General features: G+C 39.7%; 1 protein-coding gene across 3 annotated transcripts in view; it reads left to right on the top strand.

Moving 5' to 3' along the window:
* Positions 1-18041, top strand: part of GRHL2 (grainyhead like transcription factor 2) — a 167665-nt gene that overhangs the window by 112790 nt on the left and 36834 nt on the right. For all 3 annotated transcript variants that reach the window (XM_059902277.1, XM_059902276.1, XM_059902275.1), the window contains exon 9: positions 11365-11523. In XM_059902277.1, coding sequence (XP_059758260.1) covers positions 11365-11523 — 159 coding nt within the window. The remainder of the gene's footprint in view (positions 1-11364; positions 11524-18041) is intronic.

Below are 18041 nucleotides of genomic sequence, written 5' to 3'. Positions count from 1 at the left end.
TCTGTCATGTTAAGTCCAGGTTTCTTCCTTTTCTTCCTGTGTGGTTCAGCCCTTTCTCTTCCCAGTGCTGTCTTTTCAAGGTACAACAAGTGGTCAGCAAGCCAAACCTAGCTCTTTATCAGCTGCTAACGGGTAGGAAACAGCCCCTCAGTCCTCAGATCTGAATGTTAGTAGCTTCAAAGACAGGATGGTGCAAATGGCAGTGCTTTGATCACAGCCTATGCAAAGGCAGTAAACTAGAGAAAATATAAGTGTTCTAACCTTCTTGCACCCTGTAAATTATTCAGTCTCTCTTTGTGGAAAATATGGTAATGCTCATTGAAAGACCATTTTGACATTTAGTACCAAATCAGAGCAGACCCATTAAAATTGTCCCAAATTTATCTCACCCTCCTTCCTTTTCTCTCTCTCTCAACATTTCTTTTTGGTCTAAAAGATTTAATCAGTTTTTATGGAGCTCCACTGTGTGTCAAGCAAAGTGCTTTAGAAAGTTACAGTTTCGCTAGTCTTGACGAATCATGCCTTCCAAGGGGATGCTTCTAAATGGACTGTATTCTCTTTCTGCCAAACTCCAGTGCTGGACACCAGGGAGAAGGGGATATGTGTAAATATTGATTTTCAAGATGAAAAGAGAACCCAAAGGACCGGCCAAAGGAAGCCATACTCCTGAGTGCCCCGTGGGTTCATGACCTAGTTTGTTTCCCTGACCTCCACCTCCCATCCGCAGTCCAGGGAGTCCCCTTTCTGCTTACAAGACAGTCCAGGGTGCAGTGGAGCTGATGGATATTACTGATAAAGAAGAAGTTATATCCTAATGTTTTGACTAAATAGAGCCCAGGTTTCAGCAGGTCATCATATGGCAGAATAGAGAATATTATAGGGCATCTTCCATGCTCTCCAGAGTAAAGAAGGGGTGGGGAAGGCTCCTGGGAGGGGTCTTGAAAGGTTGAGATACACACTGCAAAGCAGGGCAAATGGCATTTTTATGCGTTTGCTGGGGCGTGGTGTGGGTGAAGGAAGCTTTAAAAGGGAAAGGTAAACATTTGCTGGAGTCTTCGGTATTGAACTTAAAGCCACGCCTTTGTTCCAGTTTTATAAGGTAATGGATGGCAGGAAAAGCTATAAAGCTGGAGTTAATTCATATATAGAAGGAATAATCTTTGGAAACCATCTCATCCAAGCTATCTATGGCTTGATCTTTTGTTAGAATGTGGAGTATCCATGGTTTCTGGCCTGAATTCTCCCGAGGGCTCTGTAACTCACATGTATCAACTGCTGTGTGTATGCAGAGACTGAGATCGCATACTTGGATTTCATAGACTGACGTGTGTGTGTGTGTGTGTGTGTGTGTGTGTGTGTGTGTGTACCATGGCTAGTATTTATTCAGTGATTACCATATACCAGGCACTCTGCCAGGTGCTTTATATACCTTATGCGATATTCATACTTTAAATGGATATCATTTTTCATTTAAATAATGAAGAGGTTGAAGTCCAGGGAGCTTACACAATGAATGCACAGCAGAGAGCTGGGATTCCCACCCTGGTAATGTCTGTCTGAAGCATGTGCTCTTTCCATGGTACCTTTTTGCCTTGGGAGGACGTAGTCATAGTATCTTCTCTGTTATCTGTGGCAAAGGTACAGTCGTCCCCTCCAAGCAGCTTGCCTGCTGCACATCACGTGCTGGGCCAGGCAGTGGGAATTTACAGACACACCAGCCAAGCAGAGTGTCTGCTGCTCTCAGAGGACGTTTTGGCTGGGCCGAGAACTCAGACGTATCTGTAAATGACTGTAACATGAGGAAGAAAGTGACAAAGACTCTGATGAAAACAGAATTAAAGGGCCAGGAGAGTTCTGGAAAGGGAGATAGCCCTGTTTTTTATTTTTTTTTTAATCACAAAATAAAAAGATTTATTTTCTTGAGCACAAATAAGCATCCACCTACTAGATTAGTAGCCAGGAGCTTTTTGGTAACTTTATTTTTTTAAACCATTTTTAAAATTGAAGTATAGTTGATTTACAGTGTTGTGTTAGTTTCAGGTGTACAGCAAAGTGATTCAGTTATATATATATATATATTTTTTTTTTTCAGATTCTTTTCCATTATAGGTTATTAGAAGATATATAATTCCCTGTGTTATACAGTAGGTCCTTGTTGGTTATCTATTTTATATCTAGTAGCGTGTATATATTAATCCCAAACTCCTAATTCATCCCTCCCCTGCCCCCCACCCCGCCCCCGCCCTGCCATCCCCTTTGGTAACCATAAGTTGGTTTTTCATGTCTGTGAGTCTATTTCAGTTTTGTAAATAAGTTCATTTTTTAATTTGTTTTTATTTTTATAAAACATTTCTATTAAGTTTTCTATTTAAAAAATTTTTCCCAATTTCTTATGTAAAAAATTGCAAATGAAAAGTTGAAAGAATAATACAGTTCTTACCACATACCCTTCACCTAGATTGACTCATTGTTAGTCTCTTGCCAGATTTGCTTTCCCTTCTCTCTCTCTCTCTCACACACATACACACACACACACACACACACACACACACACTTCTCTACTAAAGACTTCCGCACGTAGAGAGGGCGCCGTTCTGTGGGATCAGGGAAGATTCGAGGGAGGGTGTGGCACGGGAGTTATGTCTTCAGGGTCGGGTGGAATTTAGACGAGTGTGGGTTGGAAAGGGGAGCCAGGTGGAAGGACGGGGCGCTCAAAGGTGCAGAGACTGACTGCAGAAGAAGAGCTGGGGGTGGTGGAGCTTGGGAGAGAATTTCGAGTGGGCTGTAAGGAGGGGACGAGAGACGCCAGGAGAAGGGGTGAGATGCCGCGGAGAGAATTGGAGGGTGGGCGAAAGAGGGTTAAGGTGGGAACTTTAGACCCACCCATTTAGGGGAGGTGGAGGAAGAGGAACCAGAGAAGGAAAGGGTGGTCGGGAAGGAGAGGACAGAAGGATGGGGGAGAGGAGGAAGTGGCCAGTGCAGTGGGTGTTGTAGGCAGTGGTTTCTCACAGCCTGAGCCTCTACAAACAGCAGCAGCAGCAACTTGGGAAATTGTTAGAAACGCAGATGCTGGGACCTCCTACCTCAGACCTACTGAACTGGAAACTCCAAAGGGGCAGAATCTTAACATGTTGTAACAGGGCCTCCTGGTTGCAGACCCCTGCTTATAAGGACGCTACTGAGAAGGCTGACCTGGAAGAAAGCAATCTCAGTAGAACAGTGAAGTCCAAAGTCAGATTCAAAATAGTGGGTGACGTGGCCTTTACTTACGGCCGGTAATTTATATGTGCTCATGTTGAAAGCATGCATTGCAGTATTGTTTACAAGATGAAAAGACTAGAAACAGCCTCATGTTAAAGAAATTGTTATTCCATAATCGTGGTTCTTTTCAAAAAGAAAAAGAAAGAGCTGTCTTCAAAATATCTTGTCAAATGGAGAAAGCAGGCTGCAGAACTGTGTGTTTACTGTGCTACCATTTGTATCGAAAAGAAAAGGATATGAATTTGCATAGCTTGTTTCTAGAAGGATGCACAAGAAAGTGTGAAGGATACTCAAGAAACTGTTGGTTGGGGAACAATGCTGGTGGGGGAGGGGGTGTAGTTTCCATGTTTGCCCTTTTGAACTTTGTGCTGGATTCAGATATTACAAACTCAAAACAAGTTTTAAGTATTAAACATGAACAGAAAGGGTTTAAAATAATAACAAATGATCAGAAATTTGAGTGAGTGGCTCTTTCAGTCTCTGCGTAAATTCTTACTCTGACTGAGAGCTCATTATTTATGAAACAGGCCAACCCATTGTTACACAATGTCCAAATTTTTCCTTGTCCTGAGGTGCTGTTTCACAAGACCTGTTCAGGTGACAGAGCTGAGTGGCAGAGACTGGCCATTGGCAGAGCAATGAAGGTTCTGCCCGAGAGAGTTCGCACTTGCTCTCTCCCCACCAAAGCCTATGACACTACCCCTTAAAAGTGTCCCACAGAGATAGATTTTATGTTTTAAAAATCAATTCACCTTCATAAGATATCTCTCTATTCGAGTTCTGTGAATATAACTAATCTACTTTGGAATCATTTGGGGAGAACATCACAAAATGCCTTGAGAGAGAGTCCGGACAGGAAGCTCTTAGAGTAGTCTGGTCGGAAGGAGAGCTTGAACTGGGGGCCAGGGGGCCGCTGAGGAAGCGAGCCTGGTGGGACAGTTGGGGAGGTAATACGTATGGGGCTTTGTGGACTGTGCCATGAGGGTGAGGAGGAGCTTGGAGTCAGAGAGTAGGGCTGGCTGGGTGACCAGGTATCTGAGAAGATGGAGATCGTGGTGGTCACAGGAAGCTGCCGTAGATTTTCATAGCACTTTACAGTTTAAAAACGTGATCTCATTTTAAAGTGTCACAGTAGCAAGCTAGGGATTGTTATACCTATGTAAAAGATGAGGCAAATGAGGCCCAGAAAGGTTCGATTAGTCCAAGGCCATAGTGTCAGGATTTGCACCAGGGACATAATTTTGAGTCTCCTGTACCTTTTTCTTTTCTTGCTGTGCTTTCCTCTCATTTCGCCCTCCAGCTTCATAGAAAGCTCTTTCCTCTTACAAAACTTCTCCTGTGAGTTGATCCCATTTAATCCCTGCTTCCGGGGCTCTTAGCTCCCACAGAGCTTCCTCCCGTAGCCTTACGTTCATCCTCTCTTGCTGTGTGAACACCTTGTCCATCCTGGAAGAACACCTCTGCGTGGCCCCGCTGCCCGTGTTCCTGCCCAGCCTCCTGCCTCTGCCAGACTCCCCCCGCTGAGGTGCTCCCTCTCCACCTTGGTGTCCTGGATCCCCCACCCCAGCAATCTAGCTTCCTGTCCTTCCCTCCGGGAGTCTGGCCTCCAGAAGGGGCGCAGACCCTCTACTTCTGATCCTGAGGGTCTTTTCTTAGTCCTCACTCTGTCCTCTTGGTAACTTGGATGTTGGATACTGGGGCCACAGTTCTATCTGCCCTTGGCCTCAGTGATACACCCTTGACCTCGTCAAGTGTTCGTGACTTGATCACAGTGATACAAGCATCTTGGTTGGCCTCTTCTCTCCCCAACTGCCTTTTATTCAGGCTCCCTCTGAACCTCCCACTAGGCTGGTCTCGTCCCTCTTTTGAGAGCCAGCATGCACTTTCTTCTCCTCCATCTCTCTTTTTTCTAGCTCAGGACACCTATAGGAAATCTTCCCTTGTTGAGCTCTCTCCTTTTTTTCAAGTTCTTACAGTATGTACAACCTGAGATATTCAACTTAGTTCCTACTTCTATACATTCCACCAGTGTATTGAGAGATGTTATATCTCCCCTCTTCCTTGAGGGCAGGGCCCTACCATAGATTCCTATATCTCCTGTAGCATCTGTATATAGCATCTTCAGTAGCATATATACACGTATCAATACATACATGTATATGTACATACATACATTCATACTGATTCTATAATTGGTGCCTGACTTGTGTTTGTTGATATACAGATAGATAACATTTTTTTGAGGATAAATGTGGTCAGAGCAGCTAACTCTGCTGTATTATCTTTTTTTTTTTTTAATAAATTTATTTTATTTATTTATTTTTGGCTGCATTGGGTCTTCGTTGCTGTGCGTGGGCTTTTCTCTAGTTGCGGCGAGCGGGGGCTACTCTTCATTGCAGTGCACAGGCTTCTCACTGCACTGGCTTCTCTTGTTGTGGAACACGGGCTCTAGGCACGCGGGCTTCAGCAGTTGCAGCACGTGGGCTCAGTAGTTGTGGCTCGCGGGCTGAGAGCGCAGGCTCAACAGTTGTGGCGCATGGGCCTAGCTGCTCCGCAGCATATGGGATCCTCCTGGACCAGGGCTCGAACCCATGTCCCCTGCATTCGCAGGCGGATTCCCAACCACTACGTCACCAGGGAAGCCCCTGCTGTATTATCTTGACAACTTCAGCTACACAGAGCAATCCTGACTCTTAGAATGTTTTGCTTATGAAAGCAAGAACATGGATAAAGAGGGAAATGTGTATTTAGAAAAGAAATTTTCTCTTACTTCGTTGGACAGATATTTGTTGAGTATCTCCCATGGGCCTGGCACTGGGAGTAGAGTGAGCTTGAGGCAGACAAGGGCCCTCCTCTTATGGGTTTAGAGTCGCATGGAGCAGACAGATAATTACGCACTAAACAGAGAAACAAGATAAATCCAAATGATGTTCAGTACTATGAAGCAACCAGAAAAGAGCAGCGTGGTAGGGTGTGCTACTCGTCATGGGCAGAGGTGGGAGAAGGGGGAGGAAGACAACTCTAGATGGCCAAGGTGGGGATTGCTGAAGAGTTGACATTGGACTAAAACCTGAATGAGAAGAAGGAGTGGGCACTGATGATCCTGGGGCAGCCTTGCAGGTAGAGGGCACAGCACATAGCAAAGACTGGCAACGGGGAGCAAGCTTGGCGTATTCTGGCAATGGAGAATATTGAGTACTAAAGGAATATGGAAAATGTGTGGTAGAATATGTGAGTAAGCCAAAAGTGCATCTGTGCATACCCACAGTATCTGTAGGAGAAAATGAAGAAATCTATTCTCAGGTTTTAAATCATTCCCTAAAGGAGCTATATTTATATAATGGAGGTGTCAGGAAATCTAGGAGTTTCTTAGATCCTCAACAAAATCGCAAACTCTCTGAGGGCAGGGAATCTCAGCATTCTTGTGTCCCACCTCGTAGCATGATGCCAGGCACAGAGAGAAGATATTTGATAAATATTTGATGAATTAACGCATGGAGGAAATGAATAATTGCCCAAGACTGAGGTTTCATATGTTAATATTATTTACTTTTAGTTTATCTTTCTGTCTCAATTTAGCTTTGCATTTGTACCAAATGCAATCATATGAATGGGAAAAAATGCTGAAATGTGAGCAAACCATCTATAAGGTCTTTAATAATTCTAAGAACCAGAAAGAAAATAGAGTATGGAAACTGGCAAGAGCACACTTAACATATTAATATATTGTTTGCATTTTACAGTGAAAATGCTGATTTCTTGCTATATGCCATGTCTGTAATTTGGAGGCTAATGTGTGTGCAATTTCTTGTAAAAGAGCTCTTAAGAGTCTCAACCTTAGGAAATAAGTAGCTTTCTTAGTCTCTAATCAGAGGATCTCCTTGAAAATACAAATTACAATTGTTTAAAGAGGAAAATAAACAATTTCCATCAAATCATGGACCTTATGATTTTTTAAATCCCAAATTGCTTTGTAAATCAAGATTGGCCTATTTATTTTAATGGCAAGCTCTCAGAAAAATCTTGGGAGTTAATAATCAAGTTAATGCAGCAATTCTAAAGCCCATTAATCTGTATTTATTTTAATAAATCTTACTACACACATAATGCACAACTGAGAGGTATTATAACCTGGGTAAAGTCACTTTTCTTGTGTAGGAACTACAAAATGGGAATTGCAATTCATGTGTCAAAAAATGATTTTATTAAAAATTATCAGTTTTCATGAGACGGCCTCTATTTCTGAAAAGGTCTTGGTACCTTTACAAATGCTCTTTCCATCTGAATCAATCTTTGAACCAATGACAAAATTAAAATTGTATCTATTATCTGCCTGGATACACCTGATTCAATTAAAATTTTTCTAAAAAATAAATTATGTGCTGTAAGAATTATAGGAAAATAACATTCATGACTCTTGGTTGGCAGACCAATTGTTCATGGCATTTCTTTACATAATTAGGGCTTCTACTAAAGTTAAAAAGAACTTTCTGTGCTTGACATTTGGATGAACATTGGTGAGGGAAAGCATACCTTCTCCCTAAGTTTCTGTAATACACATTTACAAACAGTGCTTTGTAGATAAACTTCCAAGAAATTTGTTGTCACATTTGCCTGCTGGGTATAGAGCTCAGACATGGTTGGGTTTGCAAGATGAAACAAATTAATGCTTATCAGTCCCAAGCCGAGGTTTTAGTTAATGTCCTTGCATGCCTTCCCAACCCCCGCAATTGCAGTTAAAGTTCAACCATTCAGGTTTTAAGTGCAGCACAGCGAAACTGTGATTGATATCATCAGGCACATAGACTGTGCTTTGCTATTGGGTCAGACAGCCAGGCAAGAAGAAAGCAGTGCCAACCCTATTATAAAATCCCTGCTTGTTAGGATAACTCTGGGAGCTGGCAACACAGTGTAGCAGAGAAGGCAGATTCTCGTGTTGTTTACTTCTTATGGAATCAGGATGCCATGAATCAAAGAAGGCCCACTGGATCTTCTTCTGAGGACCTTTCTCCATTAAGAGGACCTAAGTCTAAGTGTCTCCTAGTGGTAGAGTCCAGTGTGTTGTAGCTCATTTCACCTTTAAGACCTTGTCTACTGGATGGCTGATCGTTACAACTCCTCCAAGGAGGATTTCGTGTATGTATTGTAGGATATCGCCAGTAAGCATCTATTATTTCAATGGATCTGTCCTACTCAAGTGGCCCTTATAAAAATACATGTTCCATCAGCTAAGCTTTCTTAATTGAGACTTGGAGCTGACAAGGCCACAGTTAATATTGCTTCCTGCCTGTCTGAGTGTATGTCCGCTGTGAGTGATGTATGGATATATCAGTAAGCCCAACCATGAATCCTATTGGCTTAGGAAATGCAGAACACTTTTCTCTTCTGGCTGCTGCAGGACTAGGCAGGCTTTATGAGGGTGAGGGAAAAAACCAGTCTGGCTGAGGACCCTGTGGATTACACCCACCAACAGGAAGATTTCTCCATGAAATACGTAGCCCTCGGTAGGAACAACCTCGTCATTTGACCCCAGAGTGATCATTTGATTTGCTGACATAAAGCTGTATTTATTTATAGCTTCTGGCCAAGATAACCCCATTGTCAATAATGACAATAACAGTAAAAGAAGTCAAGTGTTCCCGGAAAAGTATGCGTTTATCTTTTGACCTAATGATCGGGGTTTGATGAAGTTATTGTAACCTTTAGAGCACCATCGTGTTGTCTTTCTTTCCCATCTAGCCTCCAACTTCTGTGATTGCAGGGACCATAATTGGTGCATCTGTGCTAGTAACCAGCACAGTCTCAGGGACGTGGTAGATACTTAAAAATATTTGTGGCATGAATGAATGTTCTCTGCTGTTAGGGCATCTCCAGGAGCAGTAGACAGCATTTTCTGTCTACTTTTACCCTGGAAGTTCGGTAGGAGAAACAGGCACGGCGTATTCTTTCTGAGTGGTCTTCATCACTCAGCTCTCCTAAATCATTTGACATTTGCGTCTGTAGTTACTCTTTGTCTTTACCATTCCTAAATAATAAACAGATATTTATGGAATCCCTGGTCTTAGCCCAGTGTCTCTGTGGGTTTTGTATTTCGCTTGCATCCTCCATGTTCAGTGCTCTGTTCTGTGTTCTCATGGCCTCTGTACTCATTTCTCTCAGGGGAGCCCTGACCACCTTGTGTTGGTCATTGCTGGATTACTCATTGGGCTTCCCCTTGGACTATCAGCTTCATGAGGCTGGGATCTACTTTCTTCTGTATCCCCAGTTTCTAATATTGAGTTTGACCTACTGTGGACTTGTGTTGATATTTATAGAAAGAATGAATGAGTCAATGAATAAAAGAAATGAATAAATAAAATGACCATATTCGATGTTAGATCATCTTTAGGCACTCATTTTCAGATGCAGCTGGAGAAGTGAGATCCTGTGGCATGATGTCCACAGTTGTTGTGATTAGCATGTCACTGAAACCTGTATCTGGCCTTGACTGCTATTGATGTGGTGCCTTGCTAATGTGTTTCTTGTCGCCAAGTAAGGGGCTCAAAAATTAAATGATTAAAATGATCTTTACGTAGATATAGCACTAAAAATGAGAGATCTGGTTGTATAAATTACCAAAGGTCTACAGGCATAGGACTTAAAATGAATTAGGTCAAAAATTTGAATGGCCTTTAAAATGCGGCTCATGGCAGTGGCTCTTTGCTTTCTGCAGGGTTCTTCTCTGGGGTGTTGAAAGGCTTCAGGTCAAGGGTTTGAAGGTGAATAAAACTTCCAAGGGGATGAAATAAAACAAGAGTCAGATAATACATCCAATGAAATGGTTTTCAGGATAAATAACTGTACAATTTTAAAACAGTGAGTTTAAAGTTTTCTGTTAAATACAAGTAATACATATGGTATTAAATGGAAGTAGTATCAAGGATATAATATAGTATGCCTGTTTTTTCCCAAAGACTGCCTCTTACTATTCATGTAGTTACCACATAAATCTAGGTGCTGTCCTCATATACCTAGTCTGTGATAAATCAACTTTAAATGGTATATATTGACATCTACACACTATAGAAAAGGAGGATAAATTTAGTCGTTTGTACTTCTCCTTCTATTACTGCCAATATTTCATAATAAAATTATTATTTTTAGTTCTGTTGGGCAGTGCTATAATCTTTAATTATTTGCTTGAGTTTCCATTTTTTCGGATTCATGTCACTTTTGTTGTCTTTCTTGATATCTCATGATGTAAGATGAGGACGCTGGTGACTTTACTACCTGCCCTTCCTCCTGTTCCATGTCTTACCTCTGCCAGCCCTTCTTTTACTTTTTCACTAACATGAAAGTATCTTAGTATTTATATTCTGTTCTTCAGGGAGGGATTTAAAAATGATTTAAAGGGAAAATTGAAAACCAAAGACAAGAAGTGACTTGCCTGAAGTCTGCTTAATGTTAGAGTTGGGACTAAAACCTGGGGCTTTTGACTCCCAATCTAGTGGGCTTTCTAGATAAACTCGTTGACCTCATTCATCAGATGTTTATTGAATGCTTATTCTCTGCCAGGCACCACGTTAAGTACCAGTAATACAAAAATAGTAAGAAATTGTCTCAAATCTCATACTCTCATACAAATAGGAAAGACAGATGTGTAAACAAATAACTATGTTTCAGTGCAATAAGGTGCAAAGGAAGGTGTTGTGTAGCTTTCTTTTTTTTTTTTATCTCACAGGTCAGAGATTAGAGAAATTGATATAATTATTAGAAGTGACAGCTTTAATACATTGAGGAGACAGCGTTTTACCCAGCTAACTTATGCATGTTTGAAAAATAAGTAAGACTTTGCTAATATAGTTAAAGAGAAGTAATTTAAATTGTCTGTTTCAAGATTAAGTACAAAAGAAAAATTTTTATAAATTTATAACTATAAATTATATAATAAATCATGTTATATGTGTTCAATAAGTTTTTATGTGAGAATATCCAAATATTCTTCAGTTGTCCTTATAGGTTTATTTAATATTTTAACTTTAAGTCTAAGGCTTATGCATTTTTTTAAATAGATCTTTTTTATGGTGACTTGTGAACTTTTTCCTTTCTTTCTTCCTCCCTCAGATTTTCATCACTGTGAATTGCCTGAGTACAGATTTCTCCTCCCAAAAAGGAGTGAAAGGACTTCCTTTGATGATTCAGATTGATACATACAGTTATAATAATCGTAGCAATAAACCCATTCATAGAGCTTATTGCCAGATCAAGGTCTTCTGCGACAAAGTGAGTAAAGATGACAGTTTGTCATAAAGGTATTTTTGTTATTAGATATTACTTTAATGACATTTCCCCCTTGTCACCTCCTCCTGTCTAGTGGTGTCAAAATAATCCCTTACCAATCACAGTGGGAGTGGTAATCTTTCATTCTCAGTTCCTATTAGATATCTAGGGAGTCATCATTCAACTGTATTTTTTTTTTTCAGTCAGTCATTCTACCACTAATTTAATGACTGATTGACATTTCACTGTGCTATGAGTCTGATTCAGTTAGATAACTGAAATAAATAATAGATTGTTTTTAGTGGGTATATAGATCCTGTCCCAGAACATATCGATGTAACTGCTATTAATTTATGGGTTAAATGGGGTCTCAGCTAGAGCCTTTTGGAATGGAAATGGCACCTCTAAAATAAGTTCATTAGCAAACATGCTTCAGGAGAAGATGTAGTTTTTGAATCTTCCTGAAACCCCTCATAAAAGACAGAGCAATTAAAATGGCAAAGATTAAAATCCCGTGATTATGTGACAAGAGACCCTTACAAAATCCCAAATGTGAATGGGACCAAACATCAACAATTTCAAGACCTGTGTGATGTCGGCATCGTGAGAGAAAGTAGTGGGCCCACTTGATGACCAAAGAACAGGGAACCTACCAAAGTGACCCATGGTACCAGAGAGAGAAGTGGGCCATCAGAGGACAGTATGTGAAACTAGGGTGGGAGGGGATGGATTGTACAGACTTCAATTTACTGGTGGGTGCAAGGGGACAGAACATTGAAGTGTTCTGGGCTCTATAAACTCTGGAAAGTTATAAATTGAAGCTCCCTGGTAGGATAAAATCCTGCTCTGAGAAAAGGCTGCCGGGAGTAGAATCCAGGTTGAGTTGAACAAAAACAAAAACAAAGGTTCAAAGGAAAGAGAAGTTCCAAATAAAAAGGAAGAGGGGAAAAGATACAGAGTAGGCAGATCTCAGGAAATATAGGACTATTTTCTTTTATCACTTTTTGAACACAACTGAAGCAGGAGCATGAGAGCCATGAAGCTAGAAGAATTATCCTAGTTCTCTCATTTCACTTAGAAATGACCAGCAGAAAAGAAAACAGTTGAATCCCATACAGTCTCATGAAAAAAATAATTAATATCAGACTGACTTCCTGTGGACAATGGATGCGTGCCAGAAAGACATGCCCACAAAACAGGTGAAACCTATAGCCTAATGTTCCAAAAATGGGCTTAAAATTAACATAATTTAAAATTTTTTTTTTTTTTGAAATTAACAAAATCATGGAAATTATAAAGAGCAACATAAATCACAGTTTGTAAAACTCAGACATGAGGTGTTTGGAGAACAGAATGATTTGAAAAGAGATATGGTAGAATTCAGGAATGAATTTAGAAGTAAAAGATTAAAATATTTCAGAGGAAAAGACTACACTACAAGCAACACAGAAGTGAATAAATAAGAAAAGAGAATGCCTTAATAGAAATACAAGTTGGAAAAGAGCAAAATTTTAAAAATCAGAGGAAATGAAGAAACAATTAAGAGAAAATCATAGATATAGAAAAGAGGTAAAGATGATCCAAGAGACATATAATATGTATCTTTCAGGAAGAAAGCTAAAACAATGGAACAGAAGAAATGCTAAAAATGATAATCAGGAAAACTTAAAATAAAAAGTATACATTTTAAAATGGGCTACAATGCACCTGGGAAAGTTGACCCAGGATGACTTTAAAAATATTCTTTGAGCATCTAAGAAAAATAAAATAGACAATGAGTCATTTATTTTTTTAAACTAATTTTTACTGGAGTATATAGTTGATTCACAATGTTGTTTTAGTTCCAGGTGCACAGCAAAGTGAATCAGCCATACACATGCATATATCCACTCTTTTCCAGACTCTCCTCTCATATAGGCTACTACAGAGCACTGAGCAGAGTTCCCTGTGCTACACAGTAGGTCCCTATTAGCCATCTATTTTATAGTAGATAAGGAGTCATTTACAAGGAAACTTTTATGATCAAACTTTTCAACAGCAACACCTTGTCAGAAGACAATGATATTTAAAGTAATCAAATAAAGAAAATGTGAGCCAAGGATTTTATATCCAGCCAAGCTGACTTTCAATTATAAAGATGACAGGCAAAAGCAAAACAAAATAAAACAAAGAAACAAAACCACCAACGAACAAACAAGCAATCAAAAAATCCAAGGAATATTTCTTCTTGAGGAATCTATTAAAGAACAAGCTTTAGACACCAATATGACTGTAAAGACATTGATAAAAGGACTGATGGTGAGCATTATGTGTATATTTACCTTGGATCTAATTCTAAATGATGGAAGAGACAGTAATGGCAATGTGATATGTTCTGACAGTGTAGAAATAGTACAATTATTTAAAAATTGGGTAGGGTGGGGAGAATATATGAAAAATAGAATAAGCTGGCAACTGCTTATAGGTGTTAACTGGACGTAAAAGGGTATGAGTTCAGATTAGGTCCTGGGGAGAGGAGAGGAAGGGGAAAAAGAGGTTAATGGCTAATTCAAAATTGCCAGCACTCTTAAAGGTGCTACAGTCAGATGTAGATCAAAGATCTACCATGCCATTAAAATGTCTGAGTTGTAGTTTAGCAGAGATAGAGAGTAGGAAGAAGTGGGCATCTGTGAACAGAGGCAGAGATGGTCATGAGAAAAGAGAAGGAAACACATTAACTAGAACTGCACTGAGTTTAGGGACATGCGGCATAGCAGTGTCTCTAAAATCTCGATAGCCTTTCAGGTCATGACGATTTCAATTAGTGCTACTCGTCAGAGCAGCACAGCCCTCTCAGGGACAGTTAGGCAGCCCCCATGATACAGAGGAGACACAGTTAAGTCAGTAAGACACAGTTGTTGTGTAGAAGAGAAAACTGCCAGCAAGCACAAGTAACTCACCAGAGTCACACGGTGAAAAAGTAGAGGAGCTGGATGCAAATCCACATCTGATTCAAAACTCATACTCCTTATATCTTTAATTCAGCATATTAAACATTAAGAAAGCATTTTCAAATGACGTACAACATGGAATTTTTAAACTACATGTGGGAGAACGTTTAAACAATTTGAATTCCTTACTTTATTCCAGAAGTTTCAAGGAAGATGGTAGAATCCCCCTCAGTGAATCTCCTTCTTGGAAGGGAGGAGAAAGATTAGGATCAAGGAGAAAGGGAGGGAAGGATTGAATGGAGGCCCTGGGCAATCCATTTACCTTTATGTCATAGTTGGAATTGAAAGTAGGAAAGAGAGGGCTTAAGGGATACTCATATAATTATTTTTTTCAAGTGTTGAGGTCATAAATACTAAAAATCAAAACAAAGCAAAAATGCAGAATACATAGAGAGAGTAGTATTGTTGTTCACCTATGCCCTAGAATGAGAGGGACTCTAAGAAACTAGTGATGTAAAGAGTTTCTAGTGGGTAGTTTTTAGTTTCCGTTTCCCAGTGTTGAATGTTAGGAAACTCATAAGGAAGAAATCTCATGGGACAAGCAGGGTGTATTAACCTTAACTGCTATTAATTTTTCTGATAAGCTAGAAACAAAATTTTTTTGCTATAATTTGTCATCATATTTGTAACTCTGGTTTCAAAATCCAGGCAAAACTCACTCCTGGGAAATTAAAAAGAGAAAAAGTTTAATTCCTGCAATTTTCAAATGGGGGTGTAAATGCAAATGATTAATTTGAATTATCCTCTAAAGCAAAAGAATTAAGAGCTATTCCATTTAAAACTGTAAATTTCCCAGTCACAGTCTAGAGTTTTAAACAGATGGTATTCTGCACTATTTATAGTTCCCCAGCTTGATTTCTAATTAATGCACCTGTGAGATTGCAGATGAAGATAAAGTTCTTCTCCACCTTTTTTTGATATTATGATACTTCTATTGAAATACACATGTTTATGAATTTAAAAATTCAGGATCTGCTATATGGCTGTACCTATATCAATACTTATATCTATATCTTTATATCCGTATTTAATTACTTCCATTATCTTTCAAAAGACAAGAATTATATTGCTGAAGACAGTGACTATATATTGTTTAAAACTTGAGAATAAAGCCACATTCTCTTAAGAATTTTTTCTCTTTACTAATTCTTGTTTGGAATGATCTTGGAGACAATGACTGTTGGAGATTATGAAAAGCTAAAGATATCACTTCAAACTACCTTCTTAGCCAACTTAAATAGGTTAAGGCCACATTCTTTTTTTTTTTTTTAAACATCTTTATTGCAGTATAATTGCTTTACAGTGGTGTGTTAGTTTCTGCTTTATAACAAAGTGAATCAGATATACATATACATACATCCCCATATCTCCTCCCTCTTGCGTCTCCCTCCCACCCTCCCTATACCACCCCTCTAGGTGGTCACCTCAGTTATCTCTTTTTTTTTTAAATTTTATTTATTTATTTTTAACATCTTTTTTGGAGTATAATTGCTTTACAATAGTGTGTTAGTTTCTGCTTTATAACAAATTGAATCAGTTATACATATACATATGTCCCCATATCTCTTCCCTCTTGCATCTCCCTCCCTCCCACCCTCCTTATCCCACCCCTCTAGGTGGTCACAAAGCACCAAGTTGATCTCCCTGTGCTATGTGGCTGCTTCCCACTAGCTATCTACTTTACATTTGGCAGTGTTTATATGTCCATGCCACTCTCTCACTTTGTCTCAGCTTACCCTTCCCCCTCCCCGTATCCTCAAGTCCATTCTCTAGTAGGTCTGCATCTTTATTCTCGTCTTGCCCCTAGGTTCTTCTGACCTTTTTTTTTTTTTTTTAGATTCCATATATATGTGTTGGCATATGGTATTTGTTTTTCTCTTTCTGACTTACTTCACTCTGTATGACAGACTCTAGGTCCATGTACCTCACTACAAATAACTCAGTTTCATTCCTTTTTATGGCTGAGTAATATTCCATTGTATATATGTGCCACATCTTCTTTATCCATTCATCTGTCGATGGACACTTAGGTTACTTCCATGTCCTGGCTATTGTAAATAGAGCTGCAATGAACATTTTGGTACATGACTCTTTTTGAATTATGGTTTTCTCAGGGTATATGCCCCGTAGTGGGATGGCTGGGTCGTATGGTAGTTCTATTTTTAGTTTTTTAAGGAACCTCCATACTGTTCTCCATAGTGGCTTTATCAATTTACATTCCCACCAACAGTGCAAGAGGGTTCCCTTTTCTCCACACCCTCTTCAGCATTTATTGTTTGTAGATTTTTTTTTTTAATTATTTATTTATTTATTTATTTATGGCTGTGTTGGGTCTTCGTTTCTGTGGGAGGGCTTTCTCTAGTTATGGCAAGCGGGGGCCACTCTTCATCACGGCGCGCAGGCCTCTCACTATCGCGGCCTCTCTTGTTGCGGAGCACAGGCTCCAGACGCGCAGGCTCAGTAATTGTGGCTCACGGGCCCAGCTGCTCCGCGGCATGTGGGATCTTCCCAGACCAGGGCTCGAACCCGTGTGCCCTGTATTGGCAGGCAGATTCTCAACCACTGCGCCACCAGGGAAGCCCTGTTTGTAGATTTTTTGATGATGGCCATTCTGACCGGTGTGAGATGATATCTCATTGTAGTTTTGATTTGCATTTCTCTAATGATTAATGATGTTGAGCATTCTTTCATGTGTTTGTTGGCAATCTGTATATCTCCTTTGGAGAAATGTCTCTTTAGGTCTTCTGCCATTTTTGGATTGGGTTGTTTGTTTTTTTGATGTTGAGCTGCATGAGTTGCTTGTATGTTTTGGAGATTAATCCTTTGTCAGTTGCTTCATTTGCAAATATTTTCTCCCATTCTGGGGGTTGTCTTTTCATTTTGTTTATGGTTTCCTTTGCTGTGCAAAAGCTTTTAAGTTTCATTAGGTCCCATTTGTTTATTTTTGTTTTTATTTCCATTTCTCTAGGAGGTGGGTCAAAAAGGATCTTGCTGTGATTTATGTCATAGGGTGTTCTGGCTATGTTTTCCTCTAAGAGTTTGATGATGTCTGGCCTTACATTTAGGTCTTTAATCTATTTTGAGTTTACTTTTGTGTATGGTGTTAGGGAGCGTTCTAGTTTCATTCTTTTACATGTAGCTGTCCAGTTTTCCCAGCACCACTTATTGAAGAGGCTGTCTTTTCTCCATTGTATATTCTTGCCTCCTTTATCAAAGATAACGTGACCATATGTGCGTGGGTTTATCTCTGGGCTTTCTATCCTGTTCCACTGATCTATATTTCTGTTTTTGTGCCAGTACCATACTCTCTTGATTACTGTAGCTTTGTAGTATAATCTGAACTCAGGGAGCCTGATTCCTCCAGCTCCATTTTTCTTCCTCAAGATTGCTTTGGCTATTCGGGGTCTTTTGTGTTTCCATACAAATTGTGAAATTTTTTGTTCTAGTTCTGTGAAAAATGCCTTTGGTAGTTTGATAGGGATCGCAATGAATCTGTAGATTGCTTTGGGTAGTAGAGTCATTTTCACAATG

Source organism: Balaenoptera ricei, chromosome 17 (assembly GCF_028023285.1).
Source record: "Balaenoptera ricei isolate mBalRic1 chromosome 17, mBalRic1.hap2, whole genome shotgun sequence".
NCBI classification, from domain to species: Eukaryota; Metazoa; Chordata; class Mammalia; order Artiodactyla; family Balaenopteridae; genus Balaenoptera; species Balaenoptera ricei.
This window is presented reverse-complemented; position numbering and strand designations above follow the sequence as displayed.